The sequence below is a fragment of the Sebastes umbrosus genome, chromosome 18 (genome assembly GCF_015220745.1).
Source record: "Sebastes umbrosus isolate fSebUmb1 chromosome 18, fSebUmb1.pri, whole genome shotgun sequence".
Lineage (NCBI taxonomy): Eukaryota > Metazoa > Chordata > Actinopteri > Perciformes > Sebastidae > Sebastes > Sebastes umbrosus.
Genome location: NC_051286.1, coordinates 8030360 through 8055764, shown reverse-complemented (window position 1 = coordinate 8055764; position 25405 = coordinate 8030360). Strand labels below are relative to the sequence as shown.

Here is a 25405-nt window from a genome sequence, read left to right as displayed (position 1 = left end):
TGGAGGCTCCCGTTCGAAGGCGACGGCGGCGGTCGTCTCTATATTTCGGTTGTAATCTCTCTCTCCAGAAGAAAAGCGACGAACTCCCCAAGAAGACAGCATATTTAACAGACTTTAACAGAGATTATTAGCAAGTTCTTCTCGGTCCAGCTTGTGGCAGAGCTCTGTAATGACGGAGTGTGTCGAGAATTTACATTAGCTCGGCCGTTAGTTTGAAGAAAAGAGTGGTAGAGAAAGAGAGAGAGAGAGAGAGGAGCCATTTTGTCCCGACTGTGTGGGAGAAAAGAAAGAGTGGAAAAGAGGAATCACACGGGAGGAACATCCTACTTGTTCTATCCTTCTCTCATGCAAGTTTGGAAGTTGGGATATATAACTTCTCGGACACGTAGACACGTTATTTGTGGTGGTATTTCAGCCAAACTAGCTATCAACAATTAACAGTTCCACAGTCAGAGAGAAGCGGTTGGCTGTGAAGAAGGAGGAGCTGGCTGCTTTTTTAGACTTCACATAGACGTGCTAGGCTTTTTTTTTTGCTGTATATTATCTGGGGGTTTCTGTTTTTCCAAATGGCGAAGAAGACGTACGATTTGCTGTTCAAGCTGCTTCTGATCGGAGACTCGGGCGTGGGGAAAACCTGTGTGCTGTTCCGCTTCTCTGACGACGCCTTCAACACAACCTTCATCTCCACCATAGGTAAGAACACACATACTGGGTTAAGGGGGTGTTGTTACAGGTGTTTCTGTGTTTTCCTTCAACCCCTATCTGAGGTGACAGCTGGGAGACTCACAAGACTTTCTCCCCACAGCTGGAAATAGGCAGGACACATTAGCCACCATGCTATCAAGCACGTTAGCTCCTCTAGGCCCTGCACAAGTTAGCTATCTGGAAAGCTACTTGTACCTTTTTTTTAATGAGTTTTTTAGCTAATAGTAACTCTTTTTCAAATGATTGCGACTTTAAATAACAGAACATTATTGTTGTTATGGTTTAGTCAGTTTGTAATGGCAAGTATAACCGGTTTCAGGTTGCCAGAGGGAATAAGCTGTCATGGCACTTGACCCAGTGGCTAACGAGGCTAGCAGTACATATACAGCTAAGGCGACATCTTCAGTTTGCTTGTGTTGTCCTAACCAATAGCTCAAAACCAAAAAGGTAGTCAGTTTACTATCACATTAGTCAAAGCTCAACACCAAAAAGGTAGTCAGTTTACTATCACATTAGTCAAAGCTCAAAACCAAAAAGGTAGTCAGTTTACTATCACATTAGTCAAAGAAAAGCAGCAAATACTCATAACTGAGAAGCTGGTTCTTGGTGGTTTTGTGCTTAAAAGTGACTATTTTGAAGAGCAGTTATTTGTTTTGGCTCTAAATATATGATTAGTGGATAGCTGCACTTGTGATTTGATAAATATAGCAGTAGCAGTAATGTACAGGGCCCAGTGTGCTTGCTGTTACAAAAGCACTAAAACTGGCAGGCGTTTACATCTCAACTTATATAACTGTGTGGATTTGTTCCTGTCACAGATTTATGCCTTAAAGGTGACAGATCTCTGGATCTTTGTTCAAAATGATAGATGCTACATTGCCACACAAGTAAAACCTGCTCAAAAGCAGTGATTATGAAGATCATCTACTGAAGTAAAAGAAGCATTACCATATTATTTAAATACACTGTTCAAAATGATAGAAGCCACACAAGTAAAAACCCCTAAATAGCAGTGGTTATGAAGATCTACTGAAGTAAAAGAAGCAATACAATAATATTTCAATTCACTATTACAAGTCCTGTCTTCAAAAGTAAGTAAAAGTACACAAGCATTATTAACACTTGAAAGTGTCAAAAGGAAAAGTAGTAATTGTTCAAGATGAATTTGGTTTCAGATTGTTTTAAATATTTTGTTGCTGCTCTATCATTACTGCTACATCAACATGTAAGCAACATGCTATGAAAATCATATGATTTGTATGTAATCTGCCATGTAACTAGTGACTGTAGTTGTCAAATAATTGTAGTGGACTAAAACTACAATATTTCCCTCTGAAATGTAGTAGAGTAGAAATATAAAGTAGCAGAAACTGCCACAGAAACATACTTAAATAGAAGTACTTTTCATTTGTATTTAAGTACTCAAGTAAATGTACTTGTTACTTTCCATGACTGCTCCAAAGACAACCATAAACATTTGTCATGGTGGCACCATGAGCCTTTTTTTCTCTCTGTTGTCTACGCAAGCGTCCAACATCACGCTCACATGAGTCAAGTGTCAAACTATGTCAAATCCCTGCAGGGCCCAAGTGAAGGCTCCATTTACTCCTGTTGCTTAAGATCAGAGCTGAGTAATAATGTAACATTAGACGTGGTTTGCTGAACCACATGAAGCCGACTGATTTCAATGCACTGGCATTACATCCTTGATCTCTTGATTTAGCTTTAATTTTAAGCCCAGCTTTTGCGTAACTATAAGTGTTGACAACTCGTCTTGACTGTATGCCTAAGAACACACAACCATAATGCCCAGTTCCCAGTGCCAGATTAGATTTGTTGAGGTGCAGCAATGAACAATCACTCTGTTGCAAAGCTGTCGCATGTGTTTGTTTATGGTTTTGTTGATATTTTGCTTTGTCTTGCCTATAGTGTTTGTGTTGTATTACACTCTGCCACCATATCAGAGCTCTGCCAGTTTTAGAGAAGGCTGTGTGTGATGTTCAGATGCTGACTTGCAGGTTCCTCACCAGTCAAAGACCAATAGTGACCTTTGCTCCTTGCAGCGGTGTTTTCCCTAGTTGGGTAGTAAGTCAAGTATATCAATGCCTACAAGTGTTTGCAGCAACTGTAGGTGTTTTCTTCCCTTACCTTTAGAAAAACTCAGCAGTTTGAACATACTCTCTGTCTAGCCTCAAACAAAACTTTGGAATAAGCTCCAAAATAACCTGTTCCACATCAAGGATAACGTGGTTGACCCTGCTGAAGTGATTGTGTGGATATCCATATCATAGACATACTCTGTTTCTTGTCCATAAGAGCGATTTCTGTCATTTAGTTTAGGAAGTGCTTACTTGAGGTTTTAAAATATGGAAAGACCTGAGAGATACTGGCACGACACCGACATTAGGAATCACAACATAATTGTCTTCATGTCAGGATGTTTGCTAAAAAGTTTTCACTGGTTCCCCTCAAGATTTTTCCCCTTAAAAACTCCAACACAGTCGTAATCATCTGTCTCAGCTTGTCTTTGTTCTACATCTGTATTCAAAACAAAGCAGCATGCAATGTGATCAAAAGTTAAGAATATAGAGAATATAATCTCACAGCACACCGTATAATCCGTCAGTCATACAGTAAATATGTGAGATTATTGTGATGTTGATTTTTAGATATTGCCTGTTGATTCTACTTCTACAAACGCCAGAGCCTTTCCAGAAGTACTTTATGTTCTGCCTTGCAGTCAATTGATCTTTGATCATCTTACTGTGTGATGATGATATACGTAATATCATTATTTTTATCATCCATTATTCTGGTGATTATTTTCTCGATTAATCTTTTGCTTTATAAAATGTCAAACAGCCTAAGGTGACATCTTCAGATTGCTTGTGTTGTCCCACCAATAGCTCAAAACCAAAAGGTAGTCAGTTTACTATCACATTAGTCAAAGAAAATCAGCAAATACTCATAACCGAGAAGCTGGTACTTGGTAATTTTGGGCTTTTGGGCTTAAAAGTGACTATTTTGTAGATCAATTATTTGTTTTGGCTCCAAATATATGATTAGCAACAGGCAACAACAGCTGTCAGTGTGCTGACTTGACTATGACTTGCCATAAACTGCATGTGATTATCATAAAGTGGGCATGTCTGTAAAGGGGAGACTCGTGGGTAACCATAGAACCCATTGTCATTCACATATCTTGAGGTCAGAGTTCAAGGGACCCCTTTGAAAATGGCCATGCCAGTTTTTCCTGCCCAAAATTTAGCGTAGGTTTGGAGCGTTATTTCGCCTCCTTTGGTACCAATGGATTCCTTAGGTTTATCTTGATTCTCGCTTTAAAACTCAGCCCGCTACAACTTAAAAATCGCAAGTTCTGTTAATGCGTTAAAGATATTAGTGGCGTTAAAACGAATTTGCATTAACGCTTTATTATCGTGTTAACTTTGACAGCCCTAGATTTAATAAATATGAACTTTTGAATACTAACACAAGCCTTTTGGTGTGCTACCATGACGTACTTTTGCTTGTGTTGCTATATAATTAGTTCATCTTTTTTGCCCAGTTATTTGTCGGCTACGATGGTTGCTAATGTTTTGATAGACACTACTGTAAGTCCAGTGGATGTTACAAACTATTTATGTAAATGCATCATAGCACCGTAGTGCAGAAAGTACAAAATGTACCGTCCAAAGTTTGCAAAAATCCTACTTTTTTACTTTTGGAAAAGGCCCTACACATAAATCAGATACAGCCCCTGATGTAAAAAGTGGAAAGTCTCAACAGGAACAGAACTATGTGGAGAACCAGTAGAACCAGGACATGTGAAACAGGAGTGTGTTCTTCTTCTGACACAGTACTCATACCTTTGGAGACACAGATGCACAGCTGCTTCTCAAAATACCCCCACTGGAAACCCCCCCTCACCCTCATCCTCATTTCCAATCTCCCTCTGCCCTTCCTCCTTGTATATTTGAGGTTATGCACATTAAGAGTGCTGAATATGCATGATGTGGATCTCTTTCCACAACACGTCATGAATTTTGCATGGAAACTGGCGATGGCTACAGTGGAATTCATACTTGGGGAAGGAACAGTTCCTCTGGGATTAAAAAAAGGGAACCGACCATAAACCGTGTACTTTCTGTTTAAGAAGTCCAACTCAAGTGTCATCCTCTTCTGTTGAATTGTGTCCATTTTCCCAGTGATTGGGTAAACGTGTGATTGCACAATGCACATATTTTCTTGACAACTTGTCAGTGCACCTCACCAGGGGAAAAACCTTTTTACTCCTTGCTAGTAGGAAGACTTAAATATTACAACAACCCCTGCTGAGCTTGAGTTTTTGAGAGCACAACTTTTAGTAATAGTTGTCAAGAAAACTCACCCTCTTTTACCCTTTTGTATTATGCCAAATATTTAATTGCTGTTGAATGTTTTTGATGTAAAATATCCATGTAAGCATAGTTAAGTTGTGTCATATCTGCAGAAATCTTCCTCTCCTCTTTGTCTCTTTTTGTTTCTATCCAACTAAAGCTTTCTGTCCCTCCTCCCTCTCTCTGGGGAGTGCATAATATTTAGTGAGTCACACATTGGCAGCCAGTTCCTTCATTATTCTATATGGCCCTGCTCCACCTAGAGCACAGCTGTTTCTTGGGACTTTTTAACCAATCACAATTTCTGACCAGAGTTGAACTGACGGCTCACGATTTAACTGGAAAAGTTTTGTCCCAAAAGTGTAAACAGTCATGAATCACGCCTTTGAAATTGGCCTCTTCTCATGATTATGACAAAGATGATAATCCTACTAAACCTTACTAAATATTATGAACACGATAATTCATTAGAATTGTTTATCTACATTTCACTTTTGCACTTTTTGAGATTTTTTACTTTTTAGCTAGACTTTGCAACTAGAAGCTGGCAGTGACTGTCGGCATTTGCTTTCATTATCGAGTAATCTCTCAGCAACTATTTGATAATTGATCGATTATATCACCTTTCAAGCAAAAAATGGCAAACATTTCCTAGGTCCAGCTTTTTGAATGAGAGGATTTGCTGCTTTTCTTTGTCCTATACGATAGTAAACTGAGCAACTTAGGCTTTTTGGACTGAATTTGAATATGCCACTTAGATTACGCTGAGAGATTGTGATAGCATTTTTCGTTTTATTCTGAAATTTTATAGACAAAACAACTAATTGATTAACCAAGAAAACAATGGGCTAGGGCTGCAACTAACGATTATTTTCATTGTTGATTAATCTGTTGATCATTTTCTCGATTAATCAATTAGTTTTTTGGTCTATAAAATATCATAAAATGTTGATCAGTGTTTCCCAAAGCCCAAGATGACGTCCTCAAATGTCTTGTTTTGTCCACAACTCAAAGATATTCAGTTTACTGTCGTAAAGGAGTAGTAGCTTGGAATCAGAGAATTTTGACTGTTTTTTTTAATGACTCAAACCGATTAGTCAATTATCAAAATAGTTGGCAATTAATTTAATAGTTGACAATTACTGGATTAATTGTTGCAGTTCTACAATGGGCAGATTAATCAATCATGAAAATAATTCTTAGTGAAAGTCCTAGTTCAGTATGTAAAATGCCAAAAATCTGTTTTAAATGCACGTCACAATTTCTCAGAGCCCAAGGTGACATCTTAACATATCCTTTTTTGTCTCAACGACTCTTTAATAAACAAAGATATTCAGCTTATATTGATACAAACCACCAGGGTAGTTGACAGTACTGTTTCAGATAAGTACTTATTTCTTTGAAGTCGCAGCACTTCAACAAAAAATACAGATTTGGATAAAATTAGGGCTGTCCTCAACCAAAGAAATTCCTATTCGACTAACACTCATACGATTTTGTTGACTAATCGATTAGTTGTTTTAATCGACAGATCTGTAAAACTGAGTTTCTCCACAAAGAATCACACAAAAGCACCACTTTAAATCTTGTCTTTACCAGAGATGTGCTTATAAGTTTCTTGTAAATAAGTCATTCAGCATGAAAGAAGCAAAAATAATGACTAATCGACTAAAGAAATCTTTGTGGACTAAGACCAAAATGACCAATTAGTCCACTAAGAGGGGGACAGCCTTAGATAAAATACACATTTAAAAAGATAACAAGTAGGATAAAATGAGAGAAATGAGACAGTTAGCCAAGAAAGACTTGATGGCGGTCAACCTCCTGAAAGAAAACGTAGTGGGACATCCTTGTATCGAAATAATTAAATCCATAGTCCAACCAAAATGGAAACTGGAAGAAGTCGGTTACATAGGAAAAACTGTGTGCTCTCTCTGCAAAATCAGTACAAATGATCCAACCAAAAAAATTATACTTCAAATATGCATAATATCATGTTTCTAACCAGCTGCACAAGTTTTACAGTAACAAAGTTATGGCGGTGTATGTGAACATGTTCTCAGTTTCCCTGGGCTCACCTGATTTATGTCAGTAACCTGGTTCGTGTGTGTGTGTGTGTGTGTGTGTGTGTGTGTGTGTGTGTGTGTGTGTGTGTGTGTGTGTGTGTGTGTGTGTGTGTGTGTGTGTGTGTGTGTGTGTGTGTGTGTGTGTGTGTGTGTGTGTGTGTGTGTGTGTGTGTGTGTGTGTGTGTGTGAGTACCCATTGTTAGCCAGCTGCTGATGCCACAGCTGTGTGCTGATAGGCTCAAGGTCTGGGCATGACACTGCAGAATCAGGAAGAGATAATGTTATTGTCTCTCTGATGGAAACACTTTCCATTTCCCCTCTCCTCCTCTTAAATATCTGTTTCTGATTCTCAGTTTACATCAGTGCCAAAGCCTGTTTGTAAACCGTCTCTGTCTCCCTTTGTCAGTGCTTCATGTGCTACTTGTTCATATATTTTTGGTTGATGCGTATGCTGATATGTTTTTCTTTTTTTCTACAGGAATAGACTTCAAGATCAAAACTGTTGAATTACAAGGAAAGAAGATCAAACTACAGATCTGGTGAGTTAATGAACTGTTTTGAGTTTTTAAGTTTTTATACCCAAGTTAAGGTTCTGTGTTTATAGGAGTACAGGGCTGAAAAGTCCACAGACTTTGTGAGAATTGTCATTCAGTTCAGCCTCTTGCCTTGTTATATCATAGTGAAACATCTGTTTGACATACCTCCCTCAAGCCCAGAAATATGCTAGAACAGGAAATCGTCATCACTCCCACCAGGACTTCTGCTGCAGGGTTGTCATTGTAGGCCACAACAGCTGATTTTCCTCAACTAAAATGACTTGTTTTTCTTCTGCAAATATATGATGAAACATGAATATTAAACTTAGGTTGACAGGTGAGACTTAACATGATTGCATATAGGGCTGCAACTAATAATTATTTTCATTATCTAATAATTATTTTTGGGATATGGTGTTGTTCTTTTGTCCAGACAGCAGTTAAAAACCCAAAGATATTCAATTTACTATCATATAAGACAAACTAAAGCAGGAAATCTTCATATTTTAGAGGCCAAAACCAACAAAGTTTTAATTAATCGCTGAGCAAAATTGCTGTAGATTAATTTTTCCACTCCGATTGTATATGTGTTTATTAACGGCTTATTCTCTGTGATAGAATGAAGGAGGAACCAGATAAAGTCAAAGCAAAATGTCTCTTTACAGCAGCACTCCCTTTGACTTTTTATTTAATTTTTTTATTACCATAAATGTCTTAAAGTATATTGGGCTACCCATGTGCCCCGACCTTTAATATCTACTAGTTATGAAGAATTACTGAAGACATTAGAGTGCTATTTTGACTAAATAATCTTAACTTAAGGTCCACATCAGTGTCTGTTTCTAGTCTTCATCTATCAAGACTGTGACATGCAGGTAAAATACCAAGAGATTAGGATTAATTTGTCAAACTACAATCTCCAAAGTCAAGAATGAACTTCAATGCTCAATTTGAGTGGTAGTTTTACATTTTATTCAAGCTGCAGTGTGTGGGTCAACACACTGAAACGCTGAATGAAATTCACATACATTTATAGTAGGGCTGCAACTAACCATTATTTTGAATGTTGATTTATCTGATGATTATTTTCTCGAATAATCAATCAGTTTTTTGGTCTATATAATGTCGATCAGTGTTTCCCAAAGCCCAAGATGATGTCCTCAAATGTCTTGTTTTGTCCACAACTCAAAGATATTCAGTTTTCTGTCAAAGAGGAGTAAAGAAACCAGAGAAAATTCACATTTTAGAAGCTGGACTCAGAGAAGTTGGACTTTTTATGCTTTAAAAGTTACTCAAACCGATTAATTGATTATGAAAATAGTTGCTGATTAATTTAATAATTGACAACTAATCGATTAATTGTTGCAGCTCTAATTTATAGTGTTGAATGTCATAAGCTAAGGTCAGTACACAAAACTGTAATTGATATACTGGCATTTTTACGATAAGGTGAACATCTCCTCAGCAGACACAAATCAAATGAATTTGTTAAAGTAATTTTTAAGCAAAAATGCCCCCAAAATGTAACTCTTTCTAGTTTTTAAATGTGAATATTTGCTTATTTTCTTAGTCTTCTACAATAGTAAACTGAATACGTCAACTTAGTCTCTGGGAAATTGTAATGGGCACTTTTCACTGTCTGTGGGCAAACAATAAATGAATCAATGACCAAAATAATAATCACAGCCCTAGATGTATTGTTAATGTTCGAAGGCATTAATTATAAGTTTTACCAAGTTGTAACACAGTGTCTGTCTTGCTTGTTGCTGTGTGGTTGTCACAGTGTGCTCCTGTTTACTGCACATGCATCTTTTCATAGTGGATAAGAATACGTACCAGAGTATCAAGGATCTGTAATTTACAAGTTTGTTAAAGTATATTAAATGCTCTACTCTAAAATTCTCTGTAGCCCCTGTGGCTTGTACATACAGTATATAACAGACAGTGTATATATATATATATATATATATATATATATATAGGGATATGTACTATATAACATCACATCTTCTCCTCTTCCTGTCCAAGCACTCAAAGTCTGGATTTAATCTTCACTTTGCAGCCTGAGCACGTAAAGATGTGGTCATGCTCACCAGATTCAATAAAATGAAATTTTTGCATAGCCAGCTATTATTTTGAACATCTTAGTGAAACGACTAGTGTAAGTGTAGGTTTGACTTGCTCATGTGAGCCTGGTGTTCCTGGGCTGCACCTCTTTCTCTGTATCAGCAGTGATAGATGGATGTTGGCAGGGTTTCTCCAGATAGGAAAATGCCATAGTTGAAGTGCATGCTGGTCCTGTGCTAGACGTGTGAGGGACATGGTTAGCCTGCGGTGGATTTTAATGTGTGTGTGTGTGTGTGTGTTAACCAGGTTCACTTTGACTTGAAAGGCTTACCAGGCTTCTCAAGTATTGTACAAGTTTTTAGAATAAGATTGTTCCTCTGCGCATCAAAACAAAGATACTTTCAAAATTGTGCTTATGTAGCATTAAATATTTAAAGGCTTGTATCAGCATCTTTTGGTGACCAAACAAGATGCATTACAATGACTTTGACAGATCTCTGTCACACCGTATAATGTCCTGTAACTGGCATAAATAATAAGGTCAAATTTCCACAATTTTCTATGCATCTGTGCACTAAATAAACTATCGATGCATCTAGGGGACGCGCCTTATTTTTCCCCTGATGATGCTACATTGTGAACAACAAATCAGTGTTGAAATCTGCAGGATGAGAGCTAGTTAACATTAGCTGTTAGCTCCGTGCAGGACTGTTACCGTACCGGCTGCTAACAGTTAACATTAACTAGCTCTCGTCCTGTCGATTTCAACATTGAGGGTGCCATTAATTTACATTATATGTTCAGGCTCTAGGAAAATTCGAATGTTATCATGATGTGGTAACTAGAAACTTGAATAAATTCAGTTGTTTGAAGCAGATGTTTTCACAGCAATATAAAATAGATAATGGAGAGTGAATTATGACCTGTCTAACTTCCTAACAAAAAACAGTATGCAAACGATAATAAAGGAGTGTATGTTGAAGTATGTGGGTTTTATTGTTTTTACTTTGGTATGGAGAATTGTGGAATTTCATAGGTATTAGTATCGACTACTAAATTTCTGGTATCATGACATCCCTAGGGGAAATGTGTTGTGTTTTGCATTTATGGAAAGTGAAAAATCTGCAGATATTTTACGTCCAATTTGTGCTCTGATGCAATGAAAATCTTACTTGCAGAACCATCTGTTGTTTTGGCCAAGAGTTGGAAACAATAGAAGAAAACTGTGAATACAAACAAATAAAATCTGTGTGTTTTTGTGTGTGTAGGGACACAGCGGGCCAGGAACGGTTCCACACCATCACCACCTCCTACTACAGAGGAGCCATGGGCATCATGCTGGTCTACGACATCACCAACGCCAAGAGCTTCGAAAACATCAGCAAATGGCTGCGCAACATTGACGAGGTAAAACGCACAAACTCTCTCTCCATATCATCACGTGGGTTTATGTTGCTGGGTAAAATCTCATCAGAGATGTTAACTGGATGATTGGTTTTGCCACTCTTTTTTTTTTTCATCTATTGTTTTATCTTTGGCGTAATGACAAAGTGACTTAAATACTTGGAGGGAATGCAGCCAACGTTGCTAACTATCTGGCCGATCTGTGTGCAGTGAGCTGTGAGTGTGACTGAATTACATCAGCTGAGCCAGATGTCTATTTCCATCTGGCTCATTGTAGGAGAACCCGGGGTTGTTCTGGTTTACCTCGTCAGTGGAACCACAAGTTCAACACCAGACATTGACGTGTCTGCTGTTTCAAACTTCCAGTTTTACTTCATTAGAAAGGGGAAGACGTGTTTGGAATAGCAGCTAATACACTCCAGGGATGACAACTGATCGCCCAGTAACAGTAATTATGTTAATGGTGTTACAGGTCTAGACAGATTAAACATCAACCCTGAACACTCACAGCATTATAGAAACAATTTAAGTTCTTTATAAGCCTCCTAACAAAACCAGGAAGATTTTATATCTACTAATACCAAATTATTCGGTACAGATCATTTACTTACCACTGTCTATACTGTATATATCTGATCTATAGTGTATACACCAAATTCATATCATGCGTCCAGTTGTTTATTCAGTATATACTCTCATCAGTGCCACTTATTGCCACTTGCACTGCACATTAAACTATCTGCACTATATATTTTGCCTACTTACTGTATATATTTTAGCAGCAGGGTTCCAGACTAACATTTTACACTGGTTGCACTGATGCATGTTACTTCTTCAATAATACATTTTAAGATTTACCTTTTTTGTCAGTTCCCATACGCATTGGTAATTTTTTAATACATTATGTAAATGATTTTAACAGGAATAAAGGTGCAGATAAATGGTTTTTTTTTTTAGTCAGATGAGGCCATCTCCGCCAAAGATGTTGTGTCAGAAGGGCGCTGGAAGTAGGGGGTCCAAGGGGCCATTGGCCTCCCCATTGTCTCGCATTGCGAAGGAGAGTAGATGATGAAAACAATGTGTAAAATGCCACGCCTTGCTTTGATGCTCACAGTACAACCGTGGGAAAATGGCCAAGGCCGTGTTTAAGTGCAATCCACATGTTTACATATTACGTCTTTGGTATAAGAGTTGTGTAATGTGTGCTGAGCGAGTATGTTGTCAAGCAGACAAGAGTAACAGAGTGATGGTGGATGCGCTCAGCCACTTCTGTAAATGAATCCGGTGTCTCTGATAAGGATTAGCCATCTAACCGGGGACAGGGAAGACCGGTGGTGAACCGCTGGTGAAGGGCTAGGCCATTCAGGGTCGGGAACAAGTGAAACGGGCACCACAGCAATTTTTCTTGACGAAAAAACAATCAATAGTTCTCTTCATTTTGCATTACCGGTATGTTTTAAGGTTGTAAAGTCACACCAGGACTAGTACAGGGCGGCGTTTTACACACACTCACACAGGCAGACCTGCTAAATGTTAGGCGCACCGGCGCAACCAATGAAAATGTTAAGTCTTGACAGACATGCAACAAAATGGACGCACTCTGGCGCCTTGTTAGTGTATATATCGTAGCGTATTCATATCTACCCCTTACTGTTTAATCTACATTCTATATTTATGCTATATGTTACCGTTTATTCGGTATATTACTCTCTCTATATACACTATATACTCACTGCTTTTTGCACTTCTGGTTAGATGCTAAACTGCATTTTGTGGTCTCAGTATTTGTACTTTGACAATAATGTGTATCTAATCTTATCTAACAAGAAAAGTACAAATGATATTATATATTCCAGTGCCGTTGTATATCTTTTTCATGAGGTGTGTCCATCTTTTGTCCAACTCCTTTGGACGTTCCATAATGATTTTTAACACCGTCTCATATTTAACATCAGACAAAAATCATTCACTCATTCGCTTATTCTCAAAATGACTAGTAGGTCAGTGTTGGAGGTTATACAACACTTGAGTACTGTATGAAATCCTGAAAAGTCTGTATACATTATGGGCTGCTGATAGATGATTTAACAGGATCTGTGCAGACCAGTGTTTTATCATAATGGATACTGTATAAGACCATAACGGCAAGGAAGTGCAGCCTAATGTAAAGGTAGATGCATCTCTGTCGATAATTGTGCTTCAGTTTAAGCTGGCATCTCTCTATTGTTTTCTATTTTTCTTTGCCTTGCACCTTGCATTGTGCTTTATATTACTATCCAACTATATATCTCCATATTCTATCATGTGAGTAATCTTGTGGGATCCGTGCCAGATCAAACACACCGGATTAATTACTGTGACAGTTACAGTCAATAGCTCATTTTATCTGTCTTTATTATTCCTGGGTGCGACAACACTATGACATTACGACACATGATCAGTATGAAAGTGTTACGTCTGGCACTGGGCGGAACGCTTTCTTTTATATTTTCTCACCCTCGCTGTAAAGAGCTTTGAGTCCGGTCAAGGAAAGGAAACACAATGCATTTCCTGCTAACTAAGAACTCGGCCTTGTTGTTGACTCCAGAGAGGGTTAATAGGATGCAGGCTTTTCTGCTACTTGGAGAGTAATATGAATACAGCCTTGATCGGTGGTCTCCAACCCTTTTTTTTGGCTTGTAACCCCTCGAAACAAAGGGATATCTGCTTATCATGCAAGTGTGTGTATATGTGTATAAGTTCGGACCCCTTCAACAAAAGAGTGATTTTGTTTTATTGTTTATTTTAGGGCTGCAATGATTAGTCAATTCATTGATTAGTCGATCAACAGAAATTTTGATTTTGACAATTGTTGTTTTGGGTCCAGCTTCTCAAATGTGAGGATTTGATGCTGCTCTTCTGTCATACTCGGTAGTAAACTGAGCTTCTTTGGGATTTAGACTGTTGCTTTGACAAAACAAGACATTTGAAGACGTCAACTTGAACTGTGGGAAATTTTAACAGACATTTTTCACTATTTTCTGATATTTTATAAACAAAACAATTGGTCAATTATTGTGAAAATATCCAGAAGATCAATCAGTCCAACTCTACTTTATTTTTATATTTAATATTTTTTACAAGAGGTAAAATTATTAAATAATAAAAAATAATTGAAAAAAATGGTCAATGACTTAATTAGGTGATATTAAATTAATGATGAATTAATAATTAAACTTTGAAATGTTAATAGATAACCTGTTTATTACCTGTGCATGATTCATTGGGGTAGATTGATTGTGGCCTCATGTGCCAGTGTAGTGAGGGTGAAATTAGAGATGAGGCTACGTTTCATGTTGGTGATATGAAAAAGTAATCTAATAATCTACTCTTTCTTCTTTATCTTTTTCAGCATGCAAATGAGGACGTTGAGAGGATGCTGCTAGGCAACAAGTGTGACATGGAGGACAAGAGGGTCGTACCAAAAGCCAAGGGGGAGCAGGTGAGATGGTGCAGTCCACTGCGGCTATTAGCAGCCGTTCGTCATCAAGGTCCTGCATCTTGATTGGCTGACTTGTTGCTGCTAGTTTGCAGACACACGTTCAGTTAATAGACCTGAATCTAGAAAAACAAAGTGTTCATCAATCACATTTCAGTCCCACCTTTTCACTTATAAAGGAATATGTAGTTGGAAAACAGCGGGAGAGCTAAGAGAGAATACTGTTATGTTTATTAAATACATATTATATGGAGAATGGGTTTAAAATGAGGCTTTGAAACTGGTGATAATGGTCTGGAAGCTTCTTAAAAATACTTGTGAAATATCAGCTTACACCATCCACTAAAACAGTGCCCCCTTATAGTATGTGCAGTAAGCTGCTGTTTGTCTTTGCATGCCATTAAGGCTTATTAAGCCTACTCTAACAACTCGGTTAGTGACGACAACTACTCCAACAACAGTTTCTTGGGACATAAGCCATCTAAAATTAAGAAAAAAGGAATATGTAAAGTTTGCTGTGGTACCACCCCATGTTGCAGGTACACAGGGACATTGAATAGGCAATGTTTAATCTAAAATGCAGCTGCTGCCATGTAAAGGTCAGGCAATATCTGGACTTTGTAGACGAGCTCAGAGGATCAGAGATGAGAAACGTGAGCCTCTTTACTGTCTTAACAAGTACAGTCGAGGTGCCCTTGAGCAGACCAACACCACCAGAGGTCCTTGAAACCATGGGATATGTAACAATACAAATATTTCTGAAGATGAATCAATTAAAATTTCAGTTGTAACTCATATTAAAAATGTTTATCTTACTGTAAATGTCTGTTTACTTTAAGGATAACTTTGGTATTTTTCAACCTGGACCCTATTTTCATGTTTTTGTGTCTAAGTGACTAAAAGGAAACAACACTTTTTGAAATTGGTCCAGTATTTAGGGAGAGCGCTGCAGCCGCCAGCAGCTAAACCAGCTGTAATGTTATCATTTGGGACAACTTTGCACTGTCAATGTACGTCCACTAAAAGTGCTTGTTTTTGCATCTAACAGGCTCTGATTATTATTATAAGTGTCTGACAACATTATGGAAAGAACCCTACAGAGAAGTAAAATGTTTTTCTTAACTCTCACTTGATCCGGTCTGTTTGTTATTGTATCTCGCTCGGAGAACTCTCGCTGTGAAATCTCGCGTCGCATCCACATTGTGGAAATCATGTAAATATTCAGCCATGACATTGAAAATCTTTTAGATAACACTAAGCTACGCTTTCTGTACTGCCAACACAACAAAACTCTGACAACATCGGCTCTCCTCTCTCAACTCTCACTCACATTTCACCGTTGTCATCCGTCGACAAGTCACATGACACAATAACAAACAGAAAGCGAAAGATCAGAAAACGTTTTGATTTCTCTGTAGGGTCCTTTCCATAATGTTGTCAGACACTTATAATAACAATCGGAGCCTGTCGGTAGCAAAACACGCACTTTTAGTGGACGTAAACTGACGGTACCAGCTTGCCCTTAATGATTACATTGCAGCTCATTTAGCAGCGTTCTCCCTCAATACTGGAACAGTTTCAACAACTGTTGTCCCCATCAGTCACATATACACAAAAACTGGGGGAAATAGGGTCCAGGTTGAAAAATACCAAAGTTATCCTTTAATCAATATGAGCCTCCGATTTATATTTGAGCCTCCAGAAAAATTCCAGACCTGCGTTGCAAGACATTATAGCTCAACTTAGCTCAGAAATCCTCCTATATTCTCTTGAGGGTTTAAACTTGCTGCATTCATTCTCAAACATAATACTGCATTGTTTATGAGTATGCAGAATTGATAATAGTTGGTGTAACTGATGACACTGAAATGTTGTTGCAGCTAGTGCTGGGTTTGTATAGCTGAATGGGATGGCTTTATTCTTAAGACACAATCTTTACATCTTTGCTCAAGGCATAATTCAAACTGTATGTAGGCAGTGTGTGTTTTAGTACATAAAACAGCAGTGTACTTTGTGTTTGATGGGCTTGTGTGGTAAAAAATTGTAGAAGAACGGCAACATAGTGACTTCACAAAACCACAACATGTCCTGAGGAGATATTTCCTTCTTATAAACAGATTTATCGCTCACTTCAAACTATGTCTGAATAAAGACAGACATCTACACTAGTAGAAATATCAAGGCCACTATTTATGATGCTGTGTGTGGGTTGTAACTCACTCAGTTTGAGCCTCTACACACCACTTGTACGTTATGACATGTCAGTGGACATTGAAATATGGGGACAGATTTAGTTTCTTGACACATATTTGTACTTTATTTTGACACTAAACGAAGCCTGGGGGTATACAAGAAACTAGTAAACAGGATTTGTCTTTTTAAAATCTAAATCATTAATCATACAAAACATAAATGGAGTCACCTAGCAGTACAATGGCTAAAGTACGGGTCTACCCAAAACAAATGCAGCATATCCGACCTTGAAGTCTTTGTATTTAATGTATTTGTGCAGTCAAATGCACAACATGTCTTAGTTATTAAAGCAGGATTGTAATTTCCCCTTTGTGTGAATGCACTCATAGGAGACGGGAAATGTTTGCGTATTTTCCCCTTTTAGTTGGGAGTGACTGTGTTGACTTCTGCATTCGCTGACGTCATTTGCTGTACATGTCTTCGATTAGTATATAAGAGTTTAGTCTCTATGAAATCGAGTACAGCGCCGCCCAGTTTTAGCCTGAGAGGAGATCTAATCGGCCAGAACAAGTGAAAACATCTGTGTGGGTGTGCGGGGCCTTTTAAGAGCTCTGGCTCCATTGTACCAAAGCAAACTAGCAGTGACTAGTCAGTCTGCAGATTTAGCAACATCAGATACAGATCTGCTTACTCATACACACACACCTACCTGACTAGATGGAAGAGAGTGTTTGTGTGATACCTGATCTCTGTTCTGCACACTTTATTTTTGGACTGAACTTTCTTAAACCGACGCCACACTCGTCGTTCTAACGTCGCCCTGCTTTTTCTTCTCCACAGATTGCGAGGGAGCATGGCATTAGGTTTTTTGAGACGAGTGCTAAGGCCAACATCAACATCGAGAAGGCTTTCCTCACGTTAGCAGAAGACATCCTCAGAAAGGTCTGTTCAATAATGATTTATAAATGTTGTTTGTACCTTTATTTTACAATAACAGAAACGACATGAATGCGTTTATTTGACTGGTTATTTGCTGGGATTTTGGTATTACTTAAAGCTGAAGTCGGTATGTGATAAAAATTAGATTTTTATGAAACTGCTACTATCCTGACAGTAGTACATGAGAAAAAAAATCATGTTCCTCTGTGTCATCCTGTGCTCCTAATGGCATTTACAACATTTAACAGCCAGGGTTGGAAATTAGCACCAGCTAATAAGGTTCATTTTGAACAGATAAACAAAAATGTGCGAATTAATTTGTGATTAATCACGATTAACTATGGACAATCATGAGATTAATCACGATTAACTATGGACAATCATGAGATTAATCACGATTAACTATGGACAATCATGAGATTAATCACAATTAAGTATTTTAAGCAATTGCCAGCCCTACTATATATACAAGTCAAAGTGTTTCTGTAATTTGTTAAGATATTGTACATTTTTCATTCCACTGTGGCAATTTTTTGAGGGCACTACTCAGAATTCAGACACTCCATTAAAATGCAATAAAGTATTTAATAAGGTGTATTTTTGTTTGTATTTTTTTGTTCGACAGACGCCTGTAAAAGAGCCCAACAGTGAAAACGTCGACATCAGCAGCGGAGGTGGAGTCACAGGCTGGAAGAGCAAGTGCTGCAGTTGAACAACTCCTCAGTTTCACTCACACTAACGCACACACACACACACACACACACACATCGACACACACACACACACACACACACACACACTTATTCTCTCTCTCTCTCTCTCTTTCTCTAACTGCTAACTCTAACTCTCTCGCTCTCTAACCTGTCTCATGAGTTTTCTTGCACACTGACACTCTCTGTCTGTCTCTTTATCAGAATAAAACAATAAACCACTTCACTTGTCTAATCCCGCTCCCCCCCCCCACCCTCCACCATATTCTTCCACTCTCCATCTGATCATTTTTATTTCTGATAAAAAGAGAAATCCAGTCACGTTTCTTGTCATTTGTTTTAAAAGTTGTAAAAAAAAAAAAAAAAAAAAAGAAAAGAAGAGAAAAAGTGTGAAAAGACAAGCTCATATTTTTAATATTTCCTTTGCCTGAGCTCACCTGGTTGGACACCCTCACCCTCACCCTTAACCCCACCCCCCCACCCACAGCACTCACCTTCAGTCAGAGGAAATCAAAATAAGAGAAAATCAAAAAAAACAAATGTAGGATTAACATTTTGTACACTTAGTGGGGTTTCTGTTGTCTAACCGTATTTGGTCATTTACAATTTGTTACCAAGTGACAGAGGCGTGGCTAGCTCCTTTTGTATGTGGGGGTTTATTTTGTCCTGTGCCTTATATGGAAGACAGGGGCGGGGCTGTGTGGTGGGCGGAGCCACATCTACCCAATGAAATTACAGTTTAATATTCTGTCGGTTCAGGCTCCCGTCACGAGGACGCCGAAACTGAAGTAGAAGCGTTTGAATTTCTCCTCCAGCCAAGAGAACGGCATTATACAGTATGTCCTGTTTATTGATGTTTTTATTTTTATCTGTATGATTTATTTTACTTTTATTTCTTTTTCCCTATTTGGGTTGAATTTTTTTTTTTTTTTTTTTTCTGCATGCAGATTTCTTTGGGTTGGAAGCGTTTCTGTAACGTTGTGTAACATTTGCCACTGGGTAACTGTGGGCGGGAGGTACAGAAGTTCTCTTTGGAAATTCAAACAGTTTTGCAGATCCATTAAAAATAAGCTTGTTTAAGTTAACTTGTTTGTCCTCAATGATTTTGTCGTTTCATGTGTCCACTCGTGTCAGATTTTTAAAAAACGGTCCTTGTTTCCATTCAGTAGATTTCTAACCAGCGAGATTTGGGAAGGTTTTTGACCTGAAGAGGGGGCCACATGTTTAAGGAAAGCTGAAGTTAAGGTCAGAAATGTCCCACTAGACTGCAGTGTTTGGTGTAAGCTACAGGTTGAGATGAATTTGTGGCCCGGCAACCATGTTGAGATCAGTTGAAGAAATACCAACTTTCTCCTTTTACAGCTAAACAGTACACTACAAGATGTTTCTGAAAACATTTGAGGCAAGAAATAGGTATTACTGGACCAGAATATTGACTTATATTTGATCAGCGCAGCCTAGTTTGACCGTTTCATCAGAGTTCGCGAGTGATTGACAGCTGCCTCCGTTGAATTAACAGCCAATAGGAATGCTCTCTCTTTGAAATGACCTGTGATTGGCTCCCGTCACTGGCTAGATTTTTTTTAAAGCCTGAAAACAGAGCCATGATGAGGTGCAGAAGTCTAGTTTTCTCTCAGAACACTTAAAATACAATACGCTGAAAGGTTATTATGGAATTTTTGCCCAATGATTCCAAAAATAGTCTGCCTACTGCAGGTTTAAGTAAGGGATAATGTACAGCGAGCCAGTCATTGTTGTGAAATAAACCCCGATAGGGCGATGTGGGGATTTATTTCACAACAATGACCCGCTCGCTGTACATTATCCTGCTTATTACACAGCTACTTACTTAAGTAATATGGTCCGCCAGTGTTCGAGATCAGAACTTAGTCCATAGCAGCGGTCTGTCAATGGTAAGCTATAAAGAAATAACAGACCATAGAACGCTGTGATTGACCAATCAGAATTGAGTATTCAACAAAGCCTTCAAATTCAGTATTAATTTCAGTTTATGTTGTCAGTGACGAGGTGGAATATGAGAAATTGCAAGTTATTAATGTGGTGAAAATTGAGTGCCTTTACGCCGTGAGGGTCAAACCACTAAAATATCAGTATAAAAATGTTTTCAGATTTTAATAAAACATGTCTCCTGTTATGAACAGGGAGTAAAACTGAACAGATGTAAGAAGCTGCTGGAAAAACTTGGGTCTGTTTATTACCCCAAACCAGAAATCTCTTGCTGGAGGGAGTGTGGATCGGTTTCGGTGGACCATGCATATATTTATATATATATATATATATATATATATATTTTTTTTCCAAAGGTGTTTTTATTTATTGTCAATAATCAAAAGAACAGTCGCTATACAGGGAAAATTAATTTCTCAAACATGGATGCATCAAATTTAAATTGTAGAAATACAGGGAGAATATCCACAAATAAGTCAGGAAATAATAATAATAATAATAATAACAATAATTAATAAATAAAAATAAATTTAAATATATAAAAAATGAATGATAAAAGAAGATACTACTATTGGCTGCTCAGAGATTACTGTAGTGGGCTTCTCAAAAAGTATTTTTTGGTTTTGTCCATATGTTGAGCCTTTTTGGAAAGAAGTGGGCCATTTAGTCTCAGAGATTTTGAACCTGAATTCTGATTTCTCTTTTACCTTTTTGTACCTGGGAAATGTCCCTAAAGGTCTCAGTAGAAGCGACACATACCTTTTATGGCATTATGATTATTATGTGCATTTTGAACTGTACCTGTGCCTCTCTTTTTATTTACTTTTTTCAATGATTATTATTGATTATACTGTAATGTCCCAGTCCTCACCTGTTCTATGTTCATAAAAACAAACAAAAAAAGCAGACAGGAGGAATGACATATTTTTCAGGTGAGAAAAAACAAAACAAATTGTTGCTTTTTTTGTCAGAACACCTGATGTAATTCCGCCCATTCAAATATAAACACATACACAATTCATTCTAAACACACTCATTTGCATATTCCGGAAAGAACTTGGCTGTGATGCCCTTATTACATCATGATGACATCATAACACTATACCTTCAGAAGCTTAGAACACACACATATAGTCACATTTAGTCACATTGAGACTCAATCAATCACAATCAGACTCAACGTCTCGTTTCTCTGAAAGTGGTGTTAGAAACTTCTTAGAAACATTATCATTGACAAAGACTCTGCAGAGGACACTAACTCTCTCTCTCTTCTCCAGCCCTAGGAACAAGTTGAGGTAAGTGAAAAATCCAGTCACTCATGTTAATATGACTTATTTAGGAGTAAGCACTAATTCAGAGTTAATACCTTGAAATCAATTTAAAAACATTTCAATTTGTTCCAGAGTTTTTCTAATTTGTAGAGCTCCATAGCAGCACGTCAGAACTAAGTTCAGCGCTTGCAATGGATCGGACTCGGACGACTAGGAGGCAAAACAGGAGGGCTTGTCCTTACACGAAGACCCCCGGGAAACACAGGACAAGGGTCTGTGAAGGTGAACACCCAGACTCCTCTCAAGAGGATCTCCATGTGAGAGTATTGAGGAGTAAAGCCAGAGAAAACAGAGAAGGACCGTCCTCTCCAGTGGACGTTCACAGAGGTAAGCTGATCGTGTGAAACTGCTGTTGGGAGTGTATACCATCATCATTTACTGAACACCAGGTTCAGACAGTGGTGGATGTTGTACTCAGATCTTTCACAGAAATGCCCATCAACTGGGTTCAGTTACAAAGAAAAACAAATCCTCACTTCCCTCTAGTGGTATCTATTTATGCAGATAGTTTGGGACTTTAACCCCCAGGTTTTTAAATATTTGTCTCTGAGACTTTTTCATTCCCCCCAGTGCAACAGAGGTAAACGGTATTTAGTTTTGGTGCTCACAGTGTCGACAAATGACATTTGAAAATTTAAAAGCAACATCTCTTTTCATCTGTTGAAAACCTGACAGAGACCGAGGAAGAGACCGAACTCTACGCCGCACAGAAGTTGCCCGACCATGTGCAAAGAGGTCAGTAGATAGTGATACATGTCGGGTTTGGCTTTATGTTAAGAGCTTAAACAGTGGTGGATTAAGGTGGTCAGGGGCCCCTGGGCTACTCTTTGTATGGGACCCCCAACCTTATACAAGCATACGTCTACATATGTGTATACAAACACATTGAGACGTATTATTTGAAAACCAAATTCACCTTATGAACCTGGTCACATCACCGGGCCAGGCTCATAAGGTCAGCTGATTGGGTAGCTGTGTTCCTCTTCATTTTTTTATGTTTCTTGTGGGCCAATAGGGTTTTTTTCTCTGAAGTACATTTAAATAATTAAAAATAATCTGGTCAATCTGGGGCCCTTGTAAATACGGCTGCAGCCTAGGCCAGTCTGTGCATTAATCCAGCCCAGAGTTTAAGTAACATGTAATTATTGTACCTCACAACTGTATTAAAACTAAACGCTGTTTGTCTTTTAAGCTGCATTCAAGGCCAAATACAAACAACAGAAGAAGCTCGGCGAAGGAGGGTGTGGATCTGTGTTTGCTGGTTCTCGCAAAGCAGATAATTTGCCTGTAAATATTACACACACATTTCTGCACACACACACACACACACACAGTATGGACAGGAAGTGCTAACAAAATTTGTGTCTCGTAGGTTGCCATCAAACACGTCCCAAGAAAAACTCAGTTCAACAAACACGTGGTGAGTTAAGATCTGCTGTATTCAATTCAATTCAATTAAATTTATTTTTATATAGCGTCAAATCATAACAGAAGTTATCTTGAGACGCTTTATGTTAAGAGCAGGTCTTAGACCGTACACTATATTCAACACGGCACTCTCTTATTGAATGTATTATGGATGAATCCTGCTTCTCTGTTGAGCTTCTCCCCTTCATCCTCCACTTTGTTGTGATGTTTCAGGACGAGCATAGGAATACGCTCCCCATGGAGGTCGCCGTCATGTTGAAACTCGCGGAGGATACAAGTGGCACAGCGGCCTCTTCATCACCTATTTCCCTACTGGACTGGTACAACCTGAAACGGGAGCTGATCCTGGTGCTGGAGAGACCAGTGCCCTGCGTGGACTTGGACACGTACATCTTATCAAAGCGAGGCTCCTTAGAAGAGGAAGAGGCCAAGGTAAGCTGCTGGAGGATCCTTGTGTGTGTTTTAAACTTTGTACAGGAACTGGAGGGCTATTCTTTTTCAATTTAGGGTTTATTTTGACCATCATTTCTATTCATTATTGTACATTGTACTCACCAAAGTAATTACACTTCCACGTTGGCGTCACTTCTCAGACCCTGAGGTAGCCCACTGAGTAACAGCCATGAAGAAATGTCAAACCACCCTCCTCTCCGATCCCTCATCTCTCTCTTTTTGTTTCTCAGATCATCCTGAAACAGCTGCTTGATGCATTAATTGAGCTTCAGGATAAGAAGATCTTTCACCGGGACATCAAGGTTGAAAATATCTTGATCGAGACAGACTCGGACGTCCCGCGAGTTCGCCTCATTGATTTTGGGATGAGCTGCTTCGTGAAGAGAGGCTCCACTTACCGCGACTTCTACGGTAAGATGTATAGCTTCTACTCCTGCTCTTCACTAACTTACCCATCTATGACTTTTAGGTTTAAAGAAAGCTCCTCCTCACCGTCTTATCATTATGACTGTATATTCTAGGTACCCCTGATCACATCCCTCCGGAGTTGTTCAATAGTGAATGCTACAGGGCCGGCCCCACCACAGCGTGGCAGTTGGGAGTGGTCCTGTATGAAACGGTCCACAGGAACAAATATTTTGAGACCGTCACACTCCTCACAAACAGTCTGAGATTCAGCAAGAAGCTGTCCAACGGTAACAAAAACATACACAAACATGTCAACAGACCCTAATCTGTTCATTTTAGTTCACATTCTGATGGATCTCTGTAGCCGTCACCTTCATCTTTCTTCTCCTTCTTTCTCTCCAGATTGCAAGGATTTCTTGCAAAGGTGTCTGACTGAAGACCCCAAACAGCGCCTGACCCTGGAGCAGCTCAATCAGCACCCATGGATCAGATAAAGCACCACTGAACTCACACATCCGCGCCATATAATACTGAAGTCATCCATGCACTAATGATGCTCTCTCTTTTTCTCTTTGACAGGAAGAACTTGAGGAACCGGGGCGGCCAGCCTGTGATAGGCTGGCGAGGTCACTAGCCTGTGATAGGCTGGCGACCTAGTCACTAGCCTGTGATGGCCTGGCGAGGTCAGCGGCCTGTGATAGGCTGGCGAGGTCACTAGCCTGTGATAGGCTGGCGACCCAGTCACTAGCCTGTGATAGGCTGGCGAGGTCAGCGGCCTGTGATAGGCTGGCGAGGTCACTAGCCTGTGATAGGCTGGCGACCCAGTCACTAGCCTGTGATAGGCTGGCGAGGTCACTAGCCTGTGATAGGCTGGCGAGGTCACTAGCCTGTGATAGGCTGGCGAGGTCAGCGGCCTGTGATGGCCTGGCGACCCTGGACAGGTCACCAGCGTGTGTACCTCGCCTTTGCTCAATATCAGCTGGGATTGGCTCCAGCCCCCCTGTGATAGGGTAAGAGGTTACAGATGATGGATGGATATTATTCATTGTTTGCCCTTTTCTTTTGCAGATCCTGTAGCACCCCCAGCCGTTCGAGGAGAGGAGATCTCTCTTTGAATTGCCTTTCCCGAGGTTTCTTCCCATTTTCCATCTGGCCTCAGGAATTTGGAGGAGTTTTTCCTTGTCTTCTTAGAGAGCTTGGGCTGGGCAGGTTCTGCTCATATTCCAATCAGCCATTATTTAATGTGATATTTAATACTGAGCAATGAAAATAAACTTTAATTAAATATAAACCCAATTAATTCATCTTTTCTTTAGACCACAGAGAATCAACATACTGTTTTT

General features: G+C 39.0%; 2 protein-coding genes across 4 annotated transcripts; both read left to right on the top strand.

The window, feature by feature from the left end:
• Positions 1 to 19559, top strand: rab10 (RAB10, member RAS oncogene family). The gene is made up of 6 exons (XM_037751625.1): positions 1 to 693; positions 7626 to 7686; positions 11019 to 11157; positions 14546 to 14635; positions 17666 to 17767; positions 18390 to 19559. Exons 1-6 carry the CDS (start codon positions 567 to 569, stop codon positions 18474 to 18476), a joined length of 606 nt encoding a protein of 201 aa, XP_037607553.1. The 5' UTR covers positions 1 to 566; the 3' UTR covers positions 18477 to 19559.
• Positions 19560 to 21871: 2312 nt separating this feature from the next.
• Positions 21872 to 25353, top strand: LOC119477518 (serine/threonine-protein kinase pim-2-like). 3 transcript variants are annotated; one of them, XM_037751621.1, is made up of 9 exons: positions 21872 to 22100; positions 22449 to 22508; positions 22966 to 23060; positions 23146 to 23193; positions 23415 to 23633; positions 23885 to 24065; positions 24176 to 24349; positions 24465 to 24688; positions 24914 to 25353. In XM_037751621.1, the coding sequence occupies exons 1-8, from the start codon at positions 21905 to 21907 to the stop codon at positions 24554 to 24556; spliced, it is 1065 nt and encodes a 354-aa protein (XP_037607549.1). In that variant the 5' UTR covers positions 21872 to 21904; the 3' UTR covers positions 24557 to 24688; positions 24914 to 25353. The 3 variants fall into 3 exon arrangements, with proteins under 3 accessions (XP_037607549.1, XP_037607550.1, XP_037607551.1); XM_037751622.1 differs by lacking the exon at positions 24914 to 25353 and adding an exon at positions 24746 to 24836; XM_037751623.1 differs by lacking the exon at positions 22449 to 22508.
• Positions 25354 to 25405: the final 52 nt, after the last annotated feature.